Source organism: Lithobates pipiens, unplaced genomic scaffold (genome assembly GCF_037356315.1).
Source record: "Lithobates pipiens isolate NorthernLeopardFrog02 unplaced genomic scaffold, aLitPip1_a1.2 Scaffold_13, whole genome shotgun sequence".
Lineage (NCBI taxonomy): Eukaryota > Metazoa > Chordata > Amphibia > Anura > Ranidae > Lithobates > Lithobates pipiens.
This window is the reverse complement of record NW_027507718.1, coordinates 247,810,830-247,835,574: the sequence shown is the minus strand read 5'-3', so window position 1 is coordinate 247,835,574 and position 24,745 is coordinate 247,810,830. Positions and strand designations below refer to the sequence as shown.

General features: G+C 44.3%; 1 protein-coding gene across 2 annotated transcripts in view; it reads right to left on the bottom strand.

The window, feature by feature from the left end:
• The window catches only part of PKD2 (polycystin 2, transient receptor potential cation channel), an 84,456-nt gene that overhangs the window by 45,456 nt on the left and 14,255 nt on the right, over nucleotides 1-24,745 (bottom strand). For both annotated transcript variants that reach the window (XM_077476482.1, XM_077476483.1), the window contains exon 3: nucleotides 20,884-21,017. In XM_077476482.1, the coding sequence (XP_077332608.1) occupies nucleotides 20,884-21,017 (134 nt within the window). The remainder of the gene's footprint in view (nucleotides 1-20,883; nucleotides 21,018-24,745) is intronic.

The following is a 24,745-nucleotide window of genomic DNA, read 5'->3' as shown; positions in this document are numbered from 1 at the left end:
GTCCGGTTCGCTCCAGGAGCGATCCGTGATGAGGGGATGGCCGTTGGTTTCTGGCCACCCCCTCTGGATCGCTCCTGGCCAATGACAAGCTTCCTCCCACTGTCTATTGTTTACACAGGAAGGAGGAAGTGATGTCATTCTCCTCGGGCGGTCTTTTTGACCGGACTACGAGGAGAAGACTAAAAGTAAGTGCACCAAAACACTACACTGACACATAGGTACACAACCCCCCCCCCCCCCCCCCGATTATTTTTTTAGGTTCACCGCCAGGTTTTTATATCACTAGGTACACCGATATACAACCCAATAATGGTTTTAACCCCCTGATTGCCCCTAGTTAACCCTTTAACCCCCTTTTGCCAGTGTCACTAAGCGATCATTTTTCTGATCGTTGCATCAGTGTCGCTAGGTAGCTAGTTATTTTTTTAGGTTCACCGCCAGGTTTTTATAGCGCTAGGTACCCCGATATACTACCCAATAATGGTTTTAACCCCCTGATTGCCCCTAGTTAACCCTTTCACCCCCTTTTGCCAGTGTCACTAAGCGATCATTTTTCTGATCGCTGCATTAGTGTCACTAGTGTCGTTAGGTAGCTAGTTATTTTTTTAGGTTCACCGCCAGGTTTTTATAGCGTTAGGTACCCCCATATACTACCCAATAATGGTTTTAACCCCCTGATTGCCCCTAGTTAACCCTTTCACCAGCGATCACAGTATAAGTGTCACTGGTGACGCTGGTTAGCCAGTTAGTTATTTAGGTTCCCCGTCAGGTTTTTATATAGCGCCAGGGACCCCCATATACTACCTAATAAATATTTGAACCCCCTGATTGCCCCTAGTTAACCCTTTCACCACTGATCACCGTATAAGTGTTACGGGTGACTCTGGTTAGTTTGCTTTTTATAGCATCGGGGCACCCACCATTTATTACCCAATAAATGTTTAACCCCCTGATCACCCGGCGGGTGATATCAATTAGGTTTTAGGGTCAGGGTCTGCATCGCCCCAGGCAGCGCTAGGTTAGTGCCAGTACCGCTAACACCCACATGCAAAGCATAAACCTCCCGTAGTGGTATAGAATCTGAACAGATCAATATCTGATCTGATCAGATCTATACTAGCGTCCCCAGAAGTTCAGGGTTCCAAAAAAACGCATTGTTAGCGGTATCAGCCCAGATACCTGCTAGCACCTGCGTTTTGCCCCTCTGCCCAGCCCACCCAAGTGCAGTATCGATCGATCACTGTCACTTACAAAACACTAAACACATAACTGCAGCGATCGCAGAGTCAGGCCTGATCCCTGCCATCGCTAACAGTTTTTTTGGTAGCATTTTATATTTAAATCCGGAAGGCAGTGCTTGGTTTTCAGGGTCCCGTACGTGGCTAGGCTCCCAAAAAGTCCCCCACATGTGGTATCCCCGTACTCGGGAGAAGCAGCAGAATTTATTTTGGGGTGTAATTTGACTTATGCCCATAGCATGTGTGAGCAATATATCATTTAGTGACAACTTTGTGCAAAAAAAAAAAAAGTTTGTAATATTCCCGCAACTTGTGGCAAAATATAAAATATTCCATGGACTCAACATGCCTCTTAGTAAATAGCTTGGGGTGTCTACTTTCCAAAATGGGGTCATTTTGGGGGATTTTGTGCTATTTTGGCATTTTATGGCCTTCGAAACTGTGATAGGTAGTGAGGAGTGAAATCAAAAATTTGCACCCTTAGAAATCCTGAAGGTGGTGATTGGTTTTCAGGGTGCCGTGCGCGACTAGACTCCCAAAAAGTCCCACACACGTGGTATCCCCATACTCGGGAGAAGTAGCGGAATATATTTTGGGGTGCAATTCCACATATAACCATGGCATGTGTGAGCAATATATCATTTAGTGACAACTTTTTGTAAAAAAAAAATGTTTTTTATTTTTTGTCATTATTCAATCCCTTGGGACAAAAAAAAAAAAAATATTCAATGGTCTCAACATGGCCCTCAGCAAATAGCTTGGGGTGTCCCTCTTGGCATTTTATGGCCTTCAAAACTGTGATAGGTAGTGATAGGGAGTGAGGAGTAAAATAAAAAATGTATGCCCTTAGAAATCCTGAAGGCGGTGCTTGGATTTCGGGGTCCCGTACGCGGCTAGGCTCCCAAAGAGTCCCACACATGTGGTATCCCCATACTCGGGAGAAGTAGCGGAATATATTTTGGGGTGAAATTCCACATATAACCATGGCATGTGTGAGCATTATATCATATAGTGACAACTTTTTGTAAAAAATTTTTTTTTTTTGTCATTATTCAATCCCTTAGGACAAAAAAAATAAATATTCAATGGGCTCAACATACCCATCAGCAATTTCCTTGGGGTGTCTACTTTCCAAAATGGGGTCATTTGGGGGGGGTTTGTACTGCCCTGCCATTTTAGCACCTCAAGAAATGAGATAGGCAGTCATAAATTAAAAGCTGTGTAAATTCCAGAAAATGTACTCTAGTTTGTAGACGCTATAACTTTTGCGCAAACCAAAAAATATACGCTTATTGACATTTTTTTTACTAAAGACATGTGGCTGAATAAATTTTGCCCTCAATGTATGACTAAAATTTAGTTTATTCGATTTTTCTTATAACAAAAAGAAGAAAATATATATTTTTTTTAAAAAATTTCGCTCTTTTTCCATTTATATTGCAAAAAAAAAAAAAATCGCAGAGGCAATCAAATACCATCAAAAGAAAGCTCTATTTGTGGGAAGAAAAGGACGCAAATTTAGTTTCGGTGCAATATTGCATGACCGCGCAATTACCAGTTAAAGCAGCGCAGTGCGAAATTGGAAAAAGACCTCTGGTCCTTAAGGTGTTTATTGGTCCGGGGCTGTAGTGGTTAATTAAAGAGGAAGTAAACCCCTTCAAACCACTTTGACCTACAGGTAAGCCTAGATTAAGGCTTACCTGTAGGTCCAAGCAATATCTCCTAAACCTATATGGTTTAGGAGATATTTGCCCGAAAATGGGCACCGCTGTCTACGGCGCATGCGCCGTAGACAGCAGCGCGCAGGCGCAGTAAATGCGGCAAGTCCAAGAATGGATTTGCCTAATTTGTCGACTCCCGTGCGCATGCGCGGGAGTGACGTCATCGCGGCTTCGCCGAATGGCAGCGTCGGAGCTGCGAGACGCAACTCCCGTGCGCATGCGCGGGAGTGACGTCATCGCGGCTTCGCCGCTGTCATTGGTCGGAGCTGCGAGACGCCACCAGCAAGATGGACGCGGCGGACTACAGGGATCAGCGGCGACTTCGCTGGCTCCTGTGTCAGGTAAGTGACACATAATGAGCTACTATGCGATGCATAGTAGTCCATTATGCTTTACCTTTGCAGGGAAAAAAAGAGGAAGTAAACCCATCAGGGTTTACTTCCTCTTTAAACATACAAATATATTATACAGCATCACATCCCTAATACAATAAGTACTAAACGACATGGGTCAACACGTGATATATTGCAGATTCAATAACAGAGATAGGGATAACATTGTCAAAGCCAGGGGGGAGGCCAACAGCGTATATAGGTCACCATAGGGACATGTAAAACATAATAGAAACAAAATGTAAATAATAAAAAAAGAACAAAGAGAAAAGAAAACTCCCTCAAAAAAGTAGGTTCAAAAAAGGGACCACAAAAGGCTGACTCCCAATCATATAGAGGACTGCTGCAGTATCAATGTTCAAATAGTTGATAGCAACAAAGAGCAGGCATCAATACCTCCAGTTCAGGAGAGGGATTTTTTTATTATTATTATTTTATCTTGTTATATTTTTTGGCCACGGTACCCTAAGAATAAGAGAGCCACCAATTATTTAGTAAATCACAGAGGCAATCATAATACAATAAAATAAAATATATTTGGAGCACTCACCACACTGTAAAGTATGGCCTCTCCTGCAAACATCTAGTGTTTGTAAGCCTGAAATCTGGAGACCATATAGATCATATAGTTGTCTCAAACCGTGTGGAACATCCAATTCAGATAAGAGTGTTTCTCTATGTAGTTGCACCAGAGCCACTAATCTGTAACAATGGTGTGATACAGTTAAAAGTTTGGAGGCTCTCTCAATTTACTAAAAGAAAAAATAGAAATGTGGCCAGACGCTTACCTTTGCAGTCCTCTAAAAGGTTTCAGCCTAGTGTTTGTTTCCCAGATCAGCTGTGCAAGGTAAATGCAGAGCATGCTGGTTAATAAACAGTTTTAATTGTCTCATCATTCGACAGCTGTGCAGAGCTTGCGCAGAGCATGCTGATAGGAATACATGCCCCACCTTGTAGTCACCAATCGAATCTCATTCTACGTGACGTCATTCAAGTCGGCCGAATGGACACTGTGCAGATTTGCCGCTACTGTCGCGCGCTAAGCGACAACACGCTAGGACGAAAACGCCGCAGAGCGTCCTATGATTGGCCGGCGGAGAGACACAGAAGACCGCTCCCCCTCACCGCAGGCCAGCGGAAGCCTAGGCAACGCACCTTCCCCAGCGTGTAATACAAGCCGGGGAGCCAGGCAACCATGACCAAACAGGGCGAACGAGGAACCGGAGTCCAACGCAACCCACCAGACAATCAAAGCGCCGTAGCTGGCATGGGAAGGAATTTACCCAGTCGGTCACGGCGCGAGCGGCCGCATGGTGCCAGAACGCTGTTTCCCCACCCCGAGTCAGACAGCGACCCCCAACCCCGACCCTCTACAATCACCGTAAATAACAATCAAAATAAAAAAATGATAACATAACAACATCATAAATGTAAGATCTAATCAATCATCAAATCAATACTCCTAATTGGAATATTAATACTGACCCTAGGCTCTCTAGGGTATTCCGGTCGGATTCAAGTAATGTTTTTTATTTGTTTTTATTTTTACTGAATTGACATTTAAACAGGTGGTAATGTTAATGTGTGGACAGTTGGAAAACGGGTAATGTCAGAAGACTTTATATCTTTATGGTTATTATTCCAATGGCAAGAATAGGTTAGCTAATTCCAAAACTACACCTAGCTGTCTATTTTTGTATTTACCTAGAAAAACAAGGAGGCCACTATAGAAAGGGTTTATAAGACTGGGTCTCTTTAATACCTGGGGGCTGTGTTGCATTTAAATGCTCTATCCATATAGTCTCCTTACGCAAAATTTGTCTATCCCAATCCCCTTCCCGGGGATTTAGAGGGATTACAGCCAGAGCTATAAACGATACCACTGAAGTGTCAAATTTGTGATATAGGTCTAGGTGCCTACTTACTGAGGTAACCATCTTGCCTTCTGAGGAGTAGTAAACATGGTACTTTATCCGCGAACGGAAGCATCTGATGGTCTTGCCAACGTAGAATACACCAATTTGGCAGAGCATCAGATAAACTACCCCTTGTGTGTTGCAGTCAGCATGAAATTTGGGGATAAACAGTTCCCCATTAGGAAGATAGAATCGAGTGCCCACATTAATCCAGGGACAAAATGCACAATTGCCACATGTCGTTATCCCCCACGGCTTGTGATCCATTCCCAGATTGACAGAATAGTGGCTGGAAGTTAATTTATCTCGTAACGAGTACGAACGTCTAAACATAATATCCGGTTGTGGATTCAAATATCTGGCCAATATGAGGTCTCTATAATGTAATGACCAGTGATCAGTAAGGATGTTACGTATTTCCTGATGTTGTTTTGAATATCTTGTAATATATCTAACAGTTACCTTATCATTAGCAGTTTTGGTTTTGTACAGTACAGCATTACGGGGTTGGCGAAGCGCTTTATTAAAAGCACTTCGCAGCACAGTCTTACTATAGCCTCTGGCTTTTAATCGATCACGGAGAAGGTTAGCCTGTAATTTAAAGTCGGTGGTAAATGTACAGTTTCGTCTAAAGCCGCGTACACACGGGCGGACTGTCTGGCCAACTTAGTCCGTCAGACAATCCGACGGACAGTCCGTCATACTTTCGAATGAACGGACTTGACCACACACACCACTTTTTGAGCGGACTAATACGGCGTACTAAGTCCGCCATACTATCCGCCCTACTTTCGAAATGAACGGACAGGCCCACACACGCGGAGGAAAGTCCGCTCATTTCGAGCGCGTCTCCAGGTAGGCGGGGGGCCGCGAAGGAGACGTCGCTGACCCCGCCGCCTGGTATGGACTTAAAGGGGAACCCCAATGCCGGAAAAAATCGGCGTGGGGGTCCCCCCCAAGTCCACAACAGACCCTTGTCCGAGCACGCTACCCGGCCGGCCAGGAAAGGGGGGCGAGCGAGCGCCCCCCCTCCTAAACCGTACCAGGCCGCGTGCCCTCAACATGGGGGGGTGCGGCCCCCCCACCCCAAAGCACCTTGTTCCCATGTTGATGAGGACAAGGGGCTCTTCCCGACAACCCTGGCCGTTGGTTGTCGGGGTCTGCGGGCGGGGGGAGTCCGGCTTTCTTCCTCGCCGCCGGCCTCTTCTCCCGACTTCGGGGGTCTTGTCCCCATCTTCGGTTCTTCTGCCGGGCCACCGGTCTTCTGTCGCCGCCGCCGCCGCCTTCCGTTCTTCTTCTTCTTCTTCTCCAGGAGATGTTGCCTTGACGATCTCTCCGGCCGGAATGCCAGGGACGCACTGCGCGGCCACTTATATAGGGACAAGGGGCGGTGTCACATGGCTTTATGTCACATGGGTTGGTGTCACATGGTGACCCCGCCCCCTTACGATGTCATAGTCCCCATGTGACATCAACCCATGTGACATCAACCCATGTGACACCGCCCCTTGTCCCTATATAAGTGGCCGCGCAGTGCGTCCCTGGCATTCCGGCCGGAGAGATCGTCGAGGCAACATCTCCTGGAGAAGAAGAAGAAGAAGAAGAACGGAAGGCGGTGGCGGCGACGACAGAAGACCGGGCCACCGCCTGTAAAAGAGCTATAAGAAGGCGCGGTGGCCTGGCAGAAGAACCAAAGAGGGGGACAAGACCCCCGAAGTCGGGAGAAGAGGCCGGCGGCAAGGAAGAAAGCCGGACTCCTCCACTAGCAAAAGAGCTACAAGAAGATAGCGGAGGAGTCCAGCGAGAAGACCCCCGAAGACGGAAGACCCCCGGAGCTGTGCAATAAAGTATTTTATCTCGTGTGTTGTGTTTTTTTTGGTACTTTTATTTTACAGGTGAATGGGTAGGGGTACATTGTACCCCATACTCATTCACATAGGGTGGGGGGCCGGTATCCGGGGGCCCCCTTATTAAAGGGGGCTCCCGGATTCCGATAAGCCCCCCTGCCCGCAGACCCCGACAACCAACGGCCAGGGTTGTCGGGAAGAGGCCCTTGTCCTCATCAACATGGGGACAAGGTGCTTTGGGGTGGGGGGGGGCCGCGCGGCCCCCCTTCCCCAAGGCACCCCCCATGTTGAGGGCACGCGGCCTGGTACGGCTCAGGAGGGGGGGGGCACTCGCTCGCCCCCCTTTCCTGGCCGGCCGGGTAGCGTGCTCGGACAAGGGTCTGTTGTGGACTTGGGGGGGACCCCCACGCCGATTTTTTTCGGCGTTGGGGTTCCCCTTTAAGTCCATACCAGGCGGCGGGGCCAGCGACGTCTCCTTCGCGGGCCCCGCCTACCTGGATACCTGCTCGAAATGAGCGGACTTTTCTCCGGGCGGGAAAAGTCCGCTCATTTCAAAAGTACGGCGGACTGGCATACACACGGGCGGATTGTCCGCCAAAATGCGAGTACGACGGACAGTATTTCGAACATTCCGAAATACTTAGTCCGCCGTACTGCACGCTGAAAAAGTCCGCTGAAGCCCACACACGAGCGGACTGTCCGCTGAAATGTGTTTCGGCGGACTAAGTAGGCCACACAGTCCGCCCGTGTGTACGCGGCATCAGTCTTAAATATTGTGCATACGAATACTTCGTATTAGGGAAGTTGGATGGGCACTAGCAGCGTGAAGGAGCGTATTGCCCACTGTATCTTTTCTAAACCATGTAGACGAAATATGGCCAGTATCATCCTTATTGATCACAAGGTCCAAAAAGGTGACACTAGATAAGTCACTAGAAACTGTAAATTTCAAATTAAATGCATTATTATTAAGGTTAGCAATAAATGTATTGAGGGAGGTTAAGGTCCCCGACCATATGATGAAAATATCATCAATAAAGCGAAACCAGCATAGCACCTGGTCCATAAATATAGTTAAATTGCTCGTTCCCACCCCCCCAGGTACAGGTTTGCGTAGGCCGGCGCACAACAAGTGCCCATGGCCACCCCCTGTACCTGGAGGAAGTGAGATTCCTTAAAAACAAAACAGTTTCGAGTCAATACAAATTTAAGGAGGTCAAGAATAAACTCAAAGTATTCCCATTTGCGATAGTCCTGTTCACGAAGGAAGGTCCGTACAGTCCCGATGCCCTGCTCGTGAGGGATGCTAGAATACAAAGCTTCCACATCCAAAGTCACGAGCAGAGCATCGGGAGGCACGACCATACCCTCGATATGTTTTAAAAGGTCTGCTGTATCTTTTATAAAAGATGATAGAGCCATAACATGTGGCATCAGAATGGAGTCGATTAAACTACTCGCCTTCTCAGTGAGAGAGCCTATACCTGACACTATCGGTCTACTCTGAGGTTTAGTCGGATGTTTGTGTATCTTAGGTAGTGCATAAAACGTCACCAGGCGTGGATTTTTTACATTCAAGTAGTTATAAAGATCCTGATTAATGAGGCCTTGTTGATAGGCCCCTCCAATAATGGCCAAATATTCCTTCCTGTAGTTTTCAATCTTACTGACATTAATACGTTCATACCAGTCACGGTTGCGTAAGATATTCATTACCATTGTCTCATAGGACTGTTTGGTCATTAAAACAACATTGCCACCCTTATCGGAGGCCTTGATTTCCAAATCTGAGTTTCTCTTGAGGGTTTGAATAGCTGCCAACTGAGAGGATGATAGATTATTGGGTTTCGGATCAACATTGAGGCTTTTGATTTCACTAATGTTACCCATTAGAAAAGCCCAGATATTTGGATTCGTCATTAGATCTGGGAAACGCTGTGGTTTGAACTGTTTTGATGTGTGGCACCTAGAAGCTGTCGTACCACCGCAATCAATCAATTGACCAGTAGACTCAGTGTTTGGCTCGCTTTCTTCAAGAAGTAGCATTAAGTCTCTAAGGGCTCGAAAAGTCCTCCATGGTGTCGTTTTTTACTTGCTCAGAAATATTCTTGTCTTGCAAAGATCGTTGTCGATCCTCATCAAATAGAAATTTATAGGTCAAATTACGGGAAAACAGGTAGAGATCTTTTATAACTTCATATTTGTCCATTTCCATTGAAGGGCAGAAGCTGAGGCCTAGCCGAAGGACATCGATCTCATCCTTGTTTAAAGTGTATGGTGTGAGGTTAATAACGTCTAGATCAGATCTTATGTTGGGAGGGGAGTGTTGGAGGGTGTGTGAAAATTTTGGGTAGAAGTAGATATGCAGGGAGCAATATGTGCATCTAGAGTGCTCTGACGTGTACAAGATTGTAATTGGGAAGACCGATAGTGTCAGGTATAGGCTCTCTCACTGAGAAGGCGAGTCGTTTAATCGACTCCATTCTGATGCCACATGTTATGGCTCTACCATCTTTTATAAAAGATACAGCAGACCTTTTAAAACATATCGAGGGTATGGTCGTGCCTCCCGATGCTCTGCTCGTGACTTTGGATGTGGAAGCTTTGTATTCCAGCATCCCTCACGAGCAGGGCATCGGGACTGTACGGACCTTCTTTCGTGAACAGGACTATCACAAATGGGAATACTGTGAGTTTATTCTTGACCTCCTTAAATTTGTATTGACTCGAAATTGTTTTGTTTTTAAAGAATCCCACTTCCTCCAGGTACAGGGGGTGGCCATGGGCACTTGTTGTGCGCCGGCCTACGCAAACCTGTACCTGGGGGGGTGGGAACGAGCAATTTTTTCCGATGATGCACTAACTATATTTATGGACCAGGTGCTATGCTGGTTACGCTTTATTGATGATATTTTCATCATATGGTCGGGGACCTTAACCTCCCTCAATACATTTATTGATAACCTTAATAATAATGAATTTAATTTGAAATTTACAGTTTCTAGTGACTTATCTAGTGTCACCTTTTTGGACCTTGTGATCAATAAGGATGATACTGGCCATATTTCGTCTACATTGTTTAGAAAAGATACAGCGGGCCATACGCTCCTTCACGCTGCTAGTGCCCATCCAACTTCCTTAATACGAAGTATTCTGTATGCACAATATTTAAGACTTAGACGAAACTGTACATTTACCACCGACTTTAAATTACAGGCTAACCTTCTCCGTGATCGATTAAAAGCCAGAGGCTATAGTAAGACTGTGCTGCGGAGTGCTTTTAATAAAGCGCTTCGCCAACCCCCGTAATGCTGTACTGTACAAAACCAAAACTGCTAATGATAAGGTAACTGTTAGATATATTACAAGATATTCAAAACAATATCAGGAAATACGTAACATCCTTACTGATCACTGGTCATTACTTTATAGAGACCCCATATTGGCCAAATATTTGAATCCATGACCGAATATTACGTTTAGACGTTCGTACTCGTTACGAGATAAATTAACTTCCAGCCACTATTCTGTCAATCTGGGAATGGATCACAAACCGTGGGGGATAACGACATGTGGCAATTGTGCATTTTGTCCCTGGATTAATGTGGGCACTCGATTCTATCTTCCTAATGGGGAACTGTTTATCCCCAAATTTCATGCTGACTGCAACACACAAGGGGTAGTGTATCTGATGCTCTGCCAATGTGGTGTATTCTACGTTGGCAAGACCATCAGATGCTTCAGTTCACGGATAAAGGACCATGTTTACTACTCCTCAGAAGACAAGATGGTTACCTCAGTAAGTAGGCACCTAGACCTATATCACAAATTTGACACTTCAGTGGTATCGTTTATAGCTCTGGCTGTAATCCCTCAAAATCCCCGGGAAGGGGATTGGGATAGACAAATTTTGCATAAGGAGACTATATGGATAGAGCATTTAAATGCAACACAGCCCCCAGGTATTAACGAGACCCAGTCTTATAAACCCTTTCTATAGTGGCCTCCTTGTTTTTTCTATGTAAATACAAAAATAGACAGCTAGGTGTAGTTTTGGAATTAGCTAACCTATTCTTGCCATTGGAATAATAACCATAAAGATATAAAGTCTTCTGACATTACCCGTTTTCCAACTGTCCACACATTAACATTACCACCTGTTTAAATGTCAATTCAGTAAAAATAAAAACAAATAAAAAACATTACTTGAATCCGACCGGAATACCCTAGAGAGCCTAGGGTCAGTATTAATATTCCAATTAGGAGTATTGATTTGATGATTGATTAGATCTTACATTTATGATGTTGTTATGTTATCATTTTTTTATTTTGATTGTTATTTACGGTGATTGTAGAGGGTCGGGTTGGGGGTCGCTGTCTGACTCGGGGTGGGGAAACAGCGTTCTGGCACCATGCGGCCGCTCGCGCCGTGACCGACTGGGTAAATTCCTTCCCATGCCAGCCACAGCGCTTTGATTGTCTGGGGGGTTGCGTTGGACTCCGGTCCCTCGTTCGCCCTGTTTGGCCATGGTTGCCTGGCTCCCCGGCGTGTATTACACACTGGGGAAGGTGCGTTGCCTAGGCTTCCGCTGGCCTGCGGTGAGGGGGAGCGGTCTCCTGTGTCACTCCGCCGGCTAATCATAGGACACTCTGTAGTGTTTTCATCCTAGCGTGTTGTCGCTTAGCGCGCAACACGATCGGCGAATCTGCACAGTGTCCATTCGGCCGACTTGAATGACGTCACGTAGAATGAGATTCGATTGGTGACTACAAGGTGGGGCATGTATTCCTATCAGCATGCTCTGCGCAAGCTCTGCACAGCTGTCGAATGATGAGACAATTAAAACTGTTTATTAACCAGCATGCTCTGCATTTACCTTGCACAGCTGATCTGGGAAACAAACACTAGGCTGAAACCTTTTAGAGGACTGCAAAGGTAAGCGTCTGGCCACATTTCTATTTTTTCTTTTAGTAAATTGAGAGAGCCTCCAAACTTTTAACTGTATCACACCATTGTTACAGATTAGTGGCTCTGGTGCAACTACATAGAGAAACACTCTTATCTGAATTGGATGTTCCACACGGTTTGAGACAACTATATGATCTATATGGTCTCCGGATTTCAGGCTTACAAACACTAGATGTTTGCAGGAGAGGCCATACTTTACAGTGTGGTGAGTGCTCCAAATATATTTTATTTTATTGTATTATGATTGCCTCTGTGATTTACTAAATAATTGGTGGCTCTCTTATTCTTAGGGTACCGTGGCCAAAAAATATAACAAGATAAAATAATAATAATAAAAAAATCCCTCTCCTGAACTGGAGGTATTGATGCCTGCTCTTTGTTGCTATCAACTATTTGAACATTGATACTGCAGCAGTCCTCTATATGATTGGGAGTCAGCCTTTTGTGGTCCCTTTTTTTAACCTACTTTTTTGAGTGAGTTTTCTTTTCTCTTTGTTCTTTTTTTATTATTTACATTTTGGCTATTATGTTTTACATGTCCCCATGGTGACCTATATACGCTGTTGGCCTCCCCCTGGCTTTGACAATGTTATCCCTATCTCTGTTATTGAATCTGCAATATATCACGTGTTGACCCATGTCGTTTAGTACTTATTGTATTAGGGATGTGATGCTGTATAATATATTTGTATGTTTAATTAATAATAATATTTTTGTCTCTTTGTTAGTTTACTAGTCACACAAATCTCTCGCTCCAGAAGAAGCGTGTTAAAACACGTGAAACATGTAGAGCTTTCTCCTTCTCAAGCAGTACACCCAATACCGCGAGTAGAATAATCATATTTTGAAGATTATGTATTAAATGTTTACTATCTATTTTCAAAAGTGAAAATGTGGAATGGCGGTATAGTCTGTATATTATGGAGTATATGAGTCCTGCTGTGATTAGATGTTTTTTTTTTTTAGCAATCTCCATTGTTTAGTATAATGGAAAAAATAATATGTTCTTAATAAAATGTTGATTTTTATCCCTATTCCATGATTGTTATTTTATATATGATGCCTAAAAAGTCCAGAAGCCCCACCTTTGGTCTTTTTTGTAGAATATTAATTGGGACGTGGCACTTATTTACCCCTATGTATCCACAGCACCACTCTGTGTGAGATACATTCTTTAATTAGCATGAGTATTTATGTTTGTTTTTTATGTACCCCAAATGTCTCATACTGATAAAAAGGTTATATTTTAGCCAGATTTTTCATGTAAACACACAAGATGAAAATCATACCCCTGCATACTTACTAATGAAAGCAAAGTTATTTGTAAATTAGTAAGGTGTGCAAGGTTTCAACAAACCTAATCTAAAACATATAAAGCATACTTCGCCAGATAACCTGGAGCACAACATGATAACAGACAGATATCTGGGATCCCACCACAACTCATGCAATGGGAATATATCATGTAATAATGTAATGAGCACATATTTTTAATAATTATTCCAGCATGTATCTTTAAATCATTTTCATTTTGTACATGACTACATACATATACATATATATATATACACACACAGTATATCACAAAAGTGAGTGTACAGCTTGTGTGACAGTGTACATATGTTGTCCCCTCAAAATAACTCAACACAAAGCCATTAATGTCTAAACTGCTGGCAACAAAAGGGAGTACACCCCTAAGTGAAAATGTCCAAATTGGGCCCAATTAGCCATTTTCCCTCCCCGGTGTCATGTGACTCGTTAGTGTTACAAGGTCTCAGGTGTGACTGGGGAGCAGGTGTGTTAAATTTGGTATTATTGCTTTTACTCTCTCATACTGGTCACTGGAAGTTAAACATGGCACCTCATGGCAAAGAACTCTCTGAGGATCTGAAAAAAAGAATTGTTGCTCTACATAAACATGGCCCAGGCTATAAGAAGATTGCCAAGACCCTGAAACTGAGCTGCAGCACGGCGGCCAAGACCATACAGAGGTTTAACAGAACAGGTTACACTCAGAACAGGCCTCGCCATGGGCGACCAAAGAAGTTGAGTGCACGTGCTAAGCGTCATATCCAGAGGTTGACTTTGAGAAAAGGATGTATGAGTGCTACCAGCATTGCTGCAGAGGTTGAATGGGTGGGGGGGTCAGCCTGTCAGTGCTCAGACCATACGCCACACACTGCATCAAATTGGCCTATATGGCTGTTGTCCCAGAAGGAAGCCTCTTCTAAAGATGATGCACAAGAAAGCCCGCAAAAAGTTTGCTGAAGACAAACAGACTAAGGACATGGATTACTGGAACCATGTCCTGTGGTCTGATGAGACCAAGATAAATTTAATTGGTTCAGATGGTGTCAAGCGTGTGTGGTGGCAACCAGGTGAGGAGTACAAAGACAAGTGTGTATTGCCTACAGTCAAGCATGGTGGTGGGAGTGTGATATTCTGGGGCTGCATGAGTGCTGCCAGCACTGGGGAGCTACAGTTCATTGAGGGAACCATGAATACCAACATGTACTGGGACATACTGAAGCAGAGCATGATCTCCTCCCTTCGGAGCCTGGGCCGCAGGGCAGTATTTGAACATGATAACAACTCCAAACACACCTTGATGATGACCACTGCCTTTCTAAAGAAGATGAGGGTAAAGGCGATGGACTGACCAAGCATTTCTCCAGATCTAAACCCTGTTGAGCATCTGTGGGGCATCCTCAAACGGAAGGTGGAGGAGCGCAAGGTCTCTAACATCCACCAGCTCCGTGATGTTGTCATGGAGGAGTGGAAGAGGACTCCAGTGGCAACCTGTGAAGCTCTGGGGATCTCCATGCCCAAGACGGTTAAAGGCAGTGCTGGAAAATAATGGTGGCCACACAAAATATTGATACTTTGGGCCCAATTTGGACATTTTCACTTAGGGGTGTACTTACTTTTGTTGCCAGCGGTTTAGATATTAATGGCTGTGTGTTGAGTTATTTTAAGGGGACAGCAAATTGCTACACTGTTATACAAGCTGTACACTCACTACGTGTAATTTCTTTAGTGTTGTCACATGAAAAGATAGAAGAAAATATTTACAAAACCGTGAGGGGTGTACTCACTTTTGTGAGATTATATATATATATATATATATATATATATATATATATAAATATATAAACTATCTCATGCTATATATACAGTAGGATAATGGCGCAGTTCCTGTTGTCCTGATATAGTAGGGAGATTTCATTTTAAAAGGAAAACTAATGCGGACACCACATATAAAGACTGATAGGCTCCAATATATTACCTTTTTATTTTCAAGGTTAGACATGCTTTAATCATTAGCGGGACCTCTGTCTATGATCTAACCATGTGCAAACTCCTCGCTTAAAAAAGTGCAAGATTTCCTAAAAACAATCATACTCGCCTAGATGGATACTGCATTTGTCCCCCATTGCCTCTAAAACCGATCGCTCAGTTCTCAGTATTCAGTCTGTCAGTGACCGTCAGTCCCCAGCTCTCTGTTCTGCTCCTTCACTTGCTGCAGTGCCAGGCTGTGAACGGTGCGGGAGCGGCTGGCTACGGCTCTCAGCGGTGCACGGTGAGGCAGAGCCAGCTGCTGCTCAGGCATCTGGGCAGATCCTGAATTATTGGTAATGTTATATTGTTGGCAAGTAGTTGCCATCCAAATCACACTAAAAAGTCCATTCCTGTGGGACACTTTACAAGAGCTAGAAAAAAAATGATTTTTTTTTTCTACTCACTGTAGAATCCCTTTTACTATGTTCATTGATGGACACAGCTGCTTTTTCTTTAGTAGTAGTCTCCTACCTCTGTAGGTGGGGCTAAAAAACCCCGTCTGGTAATGGATAAAGAAGAAGCAGTAGTGTCCGTCAATGAACGTAAGAGAAAACTGCTTGACTGATGGAGCATTTCAGTGAGGAATGTAACAATATTAGAGGAAGATTAAAAGAGAAGCAAAGCCAAAGCTCTTTTGGCTATACTTTTCTTATGGACCACAGAAGTGCAGTTTGTTCTGCACTCCTGTAACCCATTTTCAGCCGAGGCTAAAGCCCGCTGTCGGTTGACATCACAGAGCCAGCGCAGGTTCTGAAAAGTTCCTAACCATATGGTTGGGATGCACCCATTTGCCTGGACCGGCACCTGGCTGAGCCTCTCAGCGAGCTGCTGAGAGCCTCACTTGTCTTGTTTATATGTCCATTCTTCTATGAAAACTGTGCGTGCTTTCAAATTCTCCTCTCTGGTTCCTGTCTTAGGGTGACTGTCTCCCTACAGGGACTCATGGAGTAACACTTATGTGCACATTGCTGCCTGGCTATATGGATGAGTCTTCTAGCATTCACTGAATCTCACAGACCCCATGGCAAGCCACTTCCCTCCTCCTTCCTCGAGCTGATGCTTGACCATGGCTAAAGCCTGTGTTGTCCCTACTTTACTATGTATGTGAAGGGCACAGGGAATGCACTCCACTACCTGGAAGTTCAGGGGAAGCAGTGTTGAGGATGTGGAGTCTGCAACTGTGAGCAGATATAAGTAAATATTTGACACACATATTTAAAAAAAGTACTGCGTGACAATAAAAAAAGAGGACCGTTTTATACCACTTCTACATCTGTTAAGATATCAAGAGAAATTAGGAGCTGAGTACATTTCTGGAGGATCAAAAGGTACTTGCAGAGTTTTTGGGCCTGTTCCCACTAGAATGCCGTGCGGGAAACAATCGTTCTGTGCCATTTCCAGTGTCACCGCATTCCAATTGCGCTGCCCTGCTTGCGATCTGCAGTGGGTGTCAGTGCAAAGTTAACGACACCTCAAAAGCAGGTCGCAAATGCAGTGCGTTTGCCTGCACTGGATCACATGGTACAGGTGTACCATGCAATCTGGTTGCAGTGCATTTCCAAAAGTAGTGCATGCACTACTTTTAGTGCGGTACAATTTCAAATATAGCAAAAAATTTGTTAAAACTTCACCCAATTAGGGTAGAGAAAGACATAAAATGTTTTAGTTCATTCAAGGACCACACAGCAATAAAAATACACTGTAAAATCCTCTACTGTAAATTGGACCTCTCTCTACACAGTTCAAATCTCACATGCTACATGTTTCGCAGGATACACGCTTCTTCAGGAGTTTTGCTCAAGAGGAATGAAAATCTGAAATGAAGAATACAAACCAATAATATACCGTACAGGATAGAGAACATAACTTTAATCAAAAATTTGTATACATATATAAGTGCAATAAGGCACACATAATATTGACAAGCCATTGTAATATACAGGCCCTGAACCAATCAATACACCAGTCAGAGAAAGATACACATATGACAACCTACCTTACCATAGGACACCCAACTGCAACCCACAGAACCGCGACGCCTGTATACCGTATGCGCAGTGTCTGCGTATTTGTAGGAACTGTTCATCGGAGGAGGATTTCACAAACCGATCAAATCTACTGCAACTAAGATTACTTGCCTGGGGTTATTCTAAATCCCTTTTGAGGAAAGCATTTAATTGGGCCAAGGCACAGGCAAGACCTGAATTATTATTTGGGAGCAATTCTAAAACGAATGTAAGCACGGTTATGTTTATTACCCATTATCCAACACATGAACAATCTCTGCGGTCATTATTGTCTCTACACTAGCATTTATTGTCAGAGGACTACACACTCTAAATACGTGCATCCAAACCCCAAATTCGTTTTCAGGCATGCTATTTCCCTACCTGATACCTTGCAAAACCCTACCCTATCAGAGGTATGTCTCGTTGTGGCCACTGTACTCGCTGTCCCTGGGTAACTGAGGGAAGAATAATTCACCTACCCAATGGCCAATGGCATCAATCACGACAAGTCGGAAGAATCAGGGATCATGCTTATTACTCTAGCAATGGGAAGGTGATTACCCCCCGTTGCCAGGCAATTAGGCTTTCACTATAGATTTGACAAGTCATTAATATCTTTTTTTGTTTTAGAAGTGGTCCCTCCTGATCCAAGTGGTGGGGACTGGGATAAATTGGATTTTGAGGTCAGAAACCTTATAGATTGAAAAATGATCTGCCCCTACTCCCCCAGGGATTAACAAGAACGATTCTTATAAGCCATTTCTCTGAGCTGTTGGGACTCGGATCTCGACCTTGCTCCTACTCAACCTTGCGCTGGTTGGGACGAGAACTGGTTCTGTTTTTTTCATTACCCCATCAATTGGGATCGACCATATGTCAATTTGAGATCCATCTGTGGCTATGCCATTGACTGTTGTAGATATCACTGATTATATCTCGGTTGTCCTCCCCTGTCCATCCTCGAGATGGCGAGGGGGACATCTTGGTATACCAAGATGGACAAGGGGCCTCCGTGGGGAGCGATATCTACTGCCTGTTGGACGCTGATTGACGGTTGTCTGTAAATCGGGTCCAGTGACGTCACCCGCTGCCTGTGGTCATGCTTTGATGACACTGACAGCCGAACAGGACCCAGGTGTATTTAATGGGAGGCCATTACTTCCCAATTCTTGTGAATGGCCGGTGATGTCATTTATGACACGGTGGAGGTGAGCGCCATACATCGATCCATGCCCTAATAGGGATTCTGGTTCTTTTGATGTACGTTCTTAGAGCCTAAGTGTTTGTGTTTTCCTCATTAGCTCTATCACCTCTTACCCTCTTTAAACCACTGCTGTTGATATATCGGTGATTGGATCCCTTTCTGGATGTCTGGTCTGGCTGATGTGAGCCTCTGCAAACAATTTGACAGGCTGTTGGCTGTTGGGTTTGCACAAGGTGAGACCTCTCTGTGCTTGAAAGTTTAATTCTAACATATGCTTATCAGAGTTATTACTCCCTTTGATCCTTTCCTTATATATTTATAGGTAGACCCTGGGTTGTCTCTTTTTGAAACACTTCAATACCATATGGGTTACCACTTTATTGGCAATCTCAGTGGTTTTGGACCCTTCTATTATAAGCATTCTCTGATGAGCTATATCACATCTGCGCAGGTGAGGCTCCATAATTCATCATTAATGTTTTTCTTTATACATTTAGTTATCCAAATGGTTTTCTGATTATCCTCATTTAAATATCTGTAGGCTCAATTGGGTAAATATCCAAATGTAAGACCAATCTCTGTTTATAGCCTCATGGTTGAGCAGCCGCCCCTGTTATCCTGTTAAAAAAAACCTTTTTGGGTGTGTATGGTTTAACCATATCCTATAGATATATGCCTGTAGGGGTTTTTTCATCCTATGTACCCCAGATGCTGTGGGCCTGGATAGAGTCCCCCTATACAAACCTGTATTTGTTTATCAACTTCCACCTATCTTTATCTCTCACCCGATTACCACTTTCGCCCGGTAGACTGCTTCTTCAGGTGTTGCAGGTTTTGTGGGTTGCGGTTTGGTGTCCTATGGTGTGATAGGTTGTCATACCTGTATCTTTCTCTGACTGGTGTATTGATTGGTTCAGGGTCTGTATATTGCAATGGTTTGTCAATATTATGTGTATGTGTGCCTCATTGCACTTATATATGTATCCTATTTTTTGGTTAAAGATATATTTTCTATCCTGTAAATTATTATTGGTTTGTATTCCTTATTTCAGATTTTCATTTCTCTTGAGCAAAACTCCTGAAGAAGCGGGTATCCCGGGAAAAATGTAGAGCTTGAGATTAATGTCCAATTTAGGCCTCTTTCACACTGACGTCCCGTTCAGGCCCGCCTGTCAGTTTTTCAGGCGGACCTGAACGGGTGCTCCATAGAGGTCTATGGAGCGTCGGATGTCAGCGGTGACATGTCCGCTGACATCCGACCCGCTCCGATCCGAAAAAGTGTGACGGAGGAAAAAGCTATTTTTCCATCCGTCTGCGGATCGGATCGGGTGACGACGGGCACTGCGGTCCGTCGTCATCCGATCTCCCATAGGGGAGAGCGGCGCTGTGACAGGTCCGTCCCTGCGCAGTGTGCAGAGACGGAGCTGTCATCTCCCTGCTCAGCGGGGATCGGCGGAGTGATCCCCGCTGAGCAAACGGACATCCACGGGGCGGATCAGAACTGATCCGCCCCGTGTGAAAGGACCCTTACACTAGAGGATTTTATAGTGTATTTGTATTGTTGTGTGGTCCTTGAATGGACTAAAACTTTTTGTGTCTTTCTCTACCCTAATTGGGTGAAGTTTTAACACTATGTATTTAATAAATATTTGTATATTTTTTTAAACAAACCATTGTGTCAGATGTTCATAACATACCATGAACGTTTTCAGTGCCTCAATTGATCTCTTTTGCTATATGTAAAGTTATAGAACAAAGGTACAGTAATTTTTGATATACTTGTGTAGCACACATTGTATGTGGTATGATTTCAGCCCATTCAAAATGAATGGGTTGAAATCACATTGCACAGAATTGCATGCGAATCACACAGCATTCTTGTGCGATTCACATGCAGTTCCCAAAGTATGACCCTTTCAGCAAAAAAAAAAAAAGAATTCTCACATTTTTTAAATATTTTTATATTTGAAAAACACTGAGGTTTTCATTACCCGGGTTAAGGTTTGTATGTATGTTCCAGCTCAGCCCTCACTGACTTCGCTGTCCTAAAATTCCTCCTGCGGATATTTATAACTAGGAGGGATGGTGTCTGAGAGCAGCATGAGAAGAAAAGTGTTAAAAAGTGTAAAAACAGAGTCAGCACTCTCCCGATTTTCATTATTGACCGAAATGACTGTACCTCTTTAACCACATGCAATTATATGCCTATAGTATAAACTTGACTTTCATATACCATTCAGTACCTTACCTTCCAAAAGTCCTCCTTTGTCATCAAGGTTTTGAAATTTGTCCTCTCAGACTTTGAAACAGGTGTGTCCAGAAATTGCTGGGTCATTGCCTTTGTATAGTAAAACATGCTGGAAGATACCATCCCATATGATACTACGAAGAAATACATAAGTAAGAATAAATAAAAAGTTTTTTCTGCAGTAATTTGCCATAAAATGTGATCGGATCCTCATCTTTGTCACAACAACAGACAAACAAAATGGAGTTGATTTACTAAAACTGGAGAATGCTAAATCTGGTGCAGTTCTGCATAGAAACCAATAAACAGGTTTTTTTGTCAAAGCTTAAGCACTTCAATACTAGGCACTTTCACCTCCTTCCTGCCCAGGCCAATTTTCAGCTTCCAGCGCTCTCACATTTTGACTGACAATTTGCGGTCATGCAACACTGTACCCATATGAAAAGTTATTGTTTTTTCACATAAATAGAGCTTTTCTGTTGGTGGTATTTAATCACCACTGGGGTTTTTATTTATTGCAAAAATTTTTTTAAAAGACCAACATTTTTGGGGAAAAAAAAGTTTCTTAGTTTCTGTTATAACATTTTGCAAATGGGTCATTTTTATTGCATTAATGTGCGCTGATGAGGCTGCACTGTAGGGCACTGATGAGGCAGCACTGAAGGGCACTGATGAGGCAGCACTGAAGGGCACTGACGAGGCTGCACTGATGCGGCTGCACTGAAGGGCACTGATGAGGCAGCACTGAAGGGCACTGATGAGGCAGCACTGAAGGGCACTGATGAGGCAGCACTGAAGGGCACCGATGCGGCTGCACTGAAGGGCACCGATGCGGCTGCACTGAAGGGCACTGATGAGGTAGGCCTGAAGGGCACTGCTGAGGCTGCACTGAAGGGCACCGATGCAGCTGCACTGAAGGGCACTGATGAGGTAGCCCTGAAGGGCACTGCTGAGGCTGCACTGAAGGGCACCAATGCGGCTGCACTGAAGGGCACTGATGAGGTAGCACTGAAGGGCACTGCTGAGGCTGCACTGCACAGGAGCAGCGGCTAGCCAATAGGATGCTGCGGAATGTTCTGGATACTGGGAAGCCTTTATAGTGATCTGCTGGGCTGGGAATTTTCCCTTTTCCCTGGATTCTAGAGGGGACGTTTTATTTACATGATTAAAATGAGGTAATGCTGCTTGAGTTCTGAAAACTAAGTAGTTACAAGTTTTGTTATCTTTAAGTTATGATGTTTTGATGATAAATAAAGAATGGTTATTTTGTTTCTGTTTAAACCAATAAAGTGCCGCAGCCATTATTTGCCAAACTTTGGTTAGGTTTGTTTATTTGGTTTTACCTGGAGTGAGTGTTGGCATGGCCTACAATCTCATAAAACCTCATTGTAATGGCTGTGACAGGTTGGAGGACACAGAAACTCACAGGGAGAAACCTTGCTGTCATACAATGGAGACATAAAAAAAAGCTGGTGGGTGGTTCACCACACCACCATCTGCCCGAAACTGAAATCCCACTTAGGTAGACTAGTGCTGTAATTGTCCCTTCTGATCTTTTATCTATAGTAAACACAACACATTCTCACATACAGTTCATTGCTCTAAAAAGCCACAAAAATGCTTTAGCTCACTATCCCTGATTAGAGAAGTCTTTGTAGGCAGACCTACAATGCCGAGTCTCCAGGGCTTCACCTGAGTGACTTATTAATATTGTTATGTGGTAAAACACTAACCAGCTCAGTAGGAGAGCACAGATTAAGTGAAATCGTGGGGGGGGCTCTGCAGGAGAACTGTTTATTTAGATACCAGTTCAGAACATGCCTCCCATTACTCCATTAGGTTTCAGCGGACAGTTTTACGGAATTTCCGAAAAACCTTGTTCGTCAAACTGTCCGCTGAAACTGTCCGCTGAAAGCCCACACACGAGCGGACTGTCCGCCCAAACACTGTTCAGCGGACAAAGTTGGGCGAACAGTCCGCCCGTGTGTACGCGGCCTTACACTTAAACTCTCCAGTGTAATCATTAATGTGAGCTAAGTTCAGCCTTATGCCTCAAAATGAAAAAAATCCCAGTTTTTCTACCTTTATTTTACAGTATCCAGTGCCGTCACATGACTTTAATTCTACTTCCTTCTGAGTCTAAAAGCAGCCAGTGGGTGTGGTTACTGAAGGCTAATGACATCACTTCCAGGGAGGGACACTATTCCTGTGTAGCCAGTGGGCACATACAGGATGGGAGGAGCTGATCATAGGTTTCCGACCAGTGTTCTCTCATCAGTAAGGATGCCCTGTACATCCTAAGGCTTCATGTACACGAGACGTTTTACAACCTCTCCTGAACGATTTGACTTGACAGACAGTAACCAACGTTTAAAAACTTGCTCTTTGCCGCATTTGCATTTAGAAGCAAAGAATATATATATATATATATATATATATATATATATATATATATATATATATATATATATATATATATATATATACCGTATATACTCGAGTATAAGCCGAGATTTTCAGCCTCTTTTTTGAGGCTGAAAGTGCCCCCCTCGGCTTATACTCGAGTCATCGCCGTCTGCCTGCCCGATCAGCGCGTCGAGCAGACAGACGGCGGCCATTCTACTATTCAAAAGCCGCGCCTCCCTGTCTGTGATAGGCGGAACACTCAATTTCCCAGCAGTCAGTGGTCAGCCTATCACGGACATCCGCTCATCCTCATACTACGGACGAGGATGAGAGGATGTCCGTGATAGGCGGAACACAGACTGCTGGGAAATTGAGTGTTCCGCCTATCACAGACGGAGGCGCAGCTTTTGAACAGTGGAATGGCCGCCGAGGCGCCGTCGCCGTCTGTCAGACGAGAAGAGTGGCGATCCTGGCATGGCAGAAGCACACAGGCTCGGGACGCAGGCGGGACGCAGGCTCGGGACACAGGTAGGCTGGACACACAAGGCTGCACACACAGGGATGGACGGACACACAGGGATGGACGGACACACACACAGGGATGGACGGACACACACACAGGGATGGACGGACACACACACAGGGATGGACGGACACACACACAGGGATGGACGGACACACACACAGGGATGGACGGACACACACACAGGGATGGACGGACACACACACAGGGATGGACGGACACACACACAGGGATGGACGGACACACACACACAGGGATGGACGGACACACACACACAGGGATGGATGGACACACAGGGATGGACAGGCATGTCTCACCCTCGGCTTATACACGAGTCAATAAGTTTCCCAGTTTTTTTGTGGTAAATTGGGGGCCTCGGCTTATATTCGGGTCGGCCTATACTCGAGTATATACGGTATATATATATATATATATATATATATATATATATATATGTGTGTGTGTTTTTTTTTTTTTTAAATAGTCAAAAGTGAAAAACGCCTATAAACAAAACGCGGCTAAATGCGAGTTACCGCGTTTCCAAGATGTTAAAGGAATTTGGCATTTCAAATGCTCCTGAACATCCTGATTGCATTTTTTTGCGTTCCAAAAAATGCTTCTAAACTTAACTGCTTAGAAACAATTATAAATGACCCTGTGTACATGTACTGATAAGATAACATTGAGGAGAGTTCAGGGGCAGCTGAAAATAACGCCCAACTACTCCTAAATGTGCTTAAGAAATAAAAAAAGATCCATCCACACAGAACACAGGGGCACCCATCCAGACAGGTCACAGGAGAGACTCATCAACACAGGACCTGGGGGGGGGGGGGGGGCTGGACCCATCAACATAGGACATGGGGGGGGGCCCATCTACACAGGACATGGGGGGACCCATCGACACAGGACACGGGGGGGGGGCCCACTGAC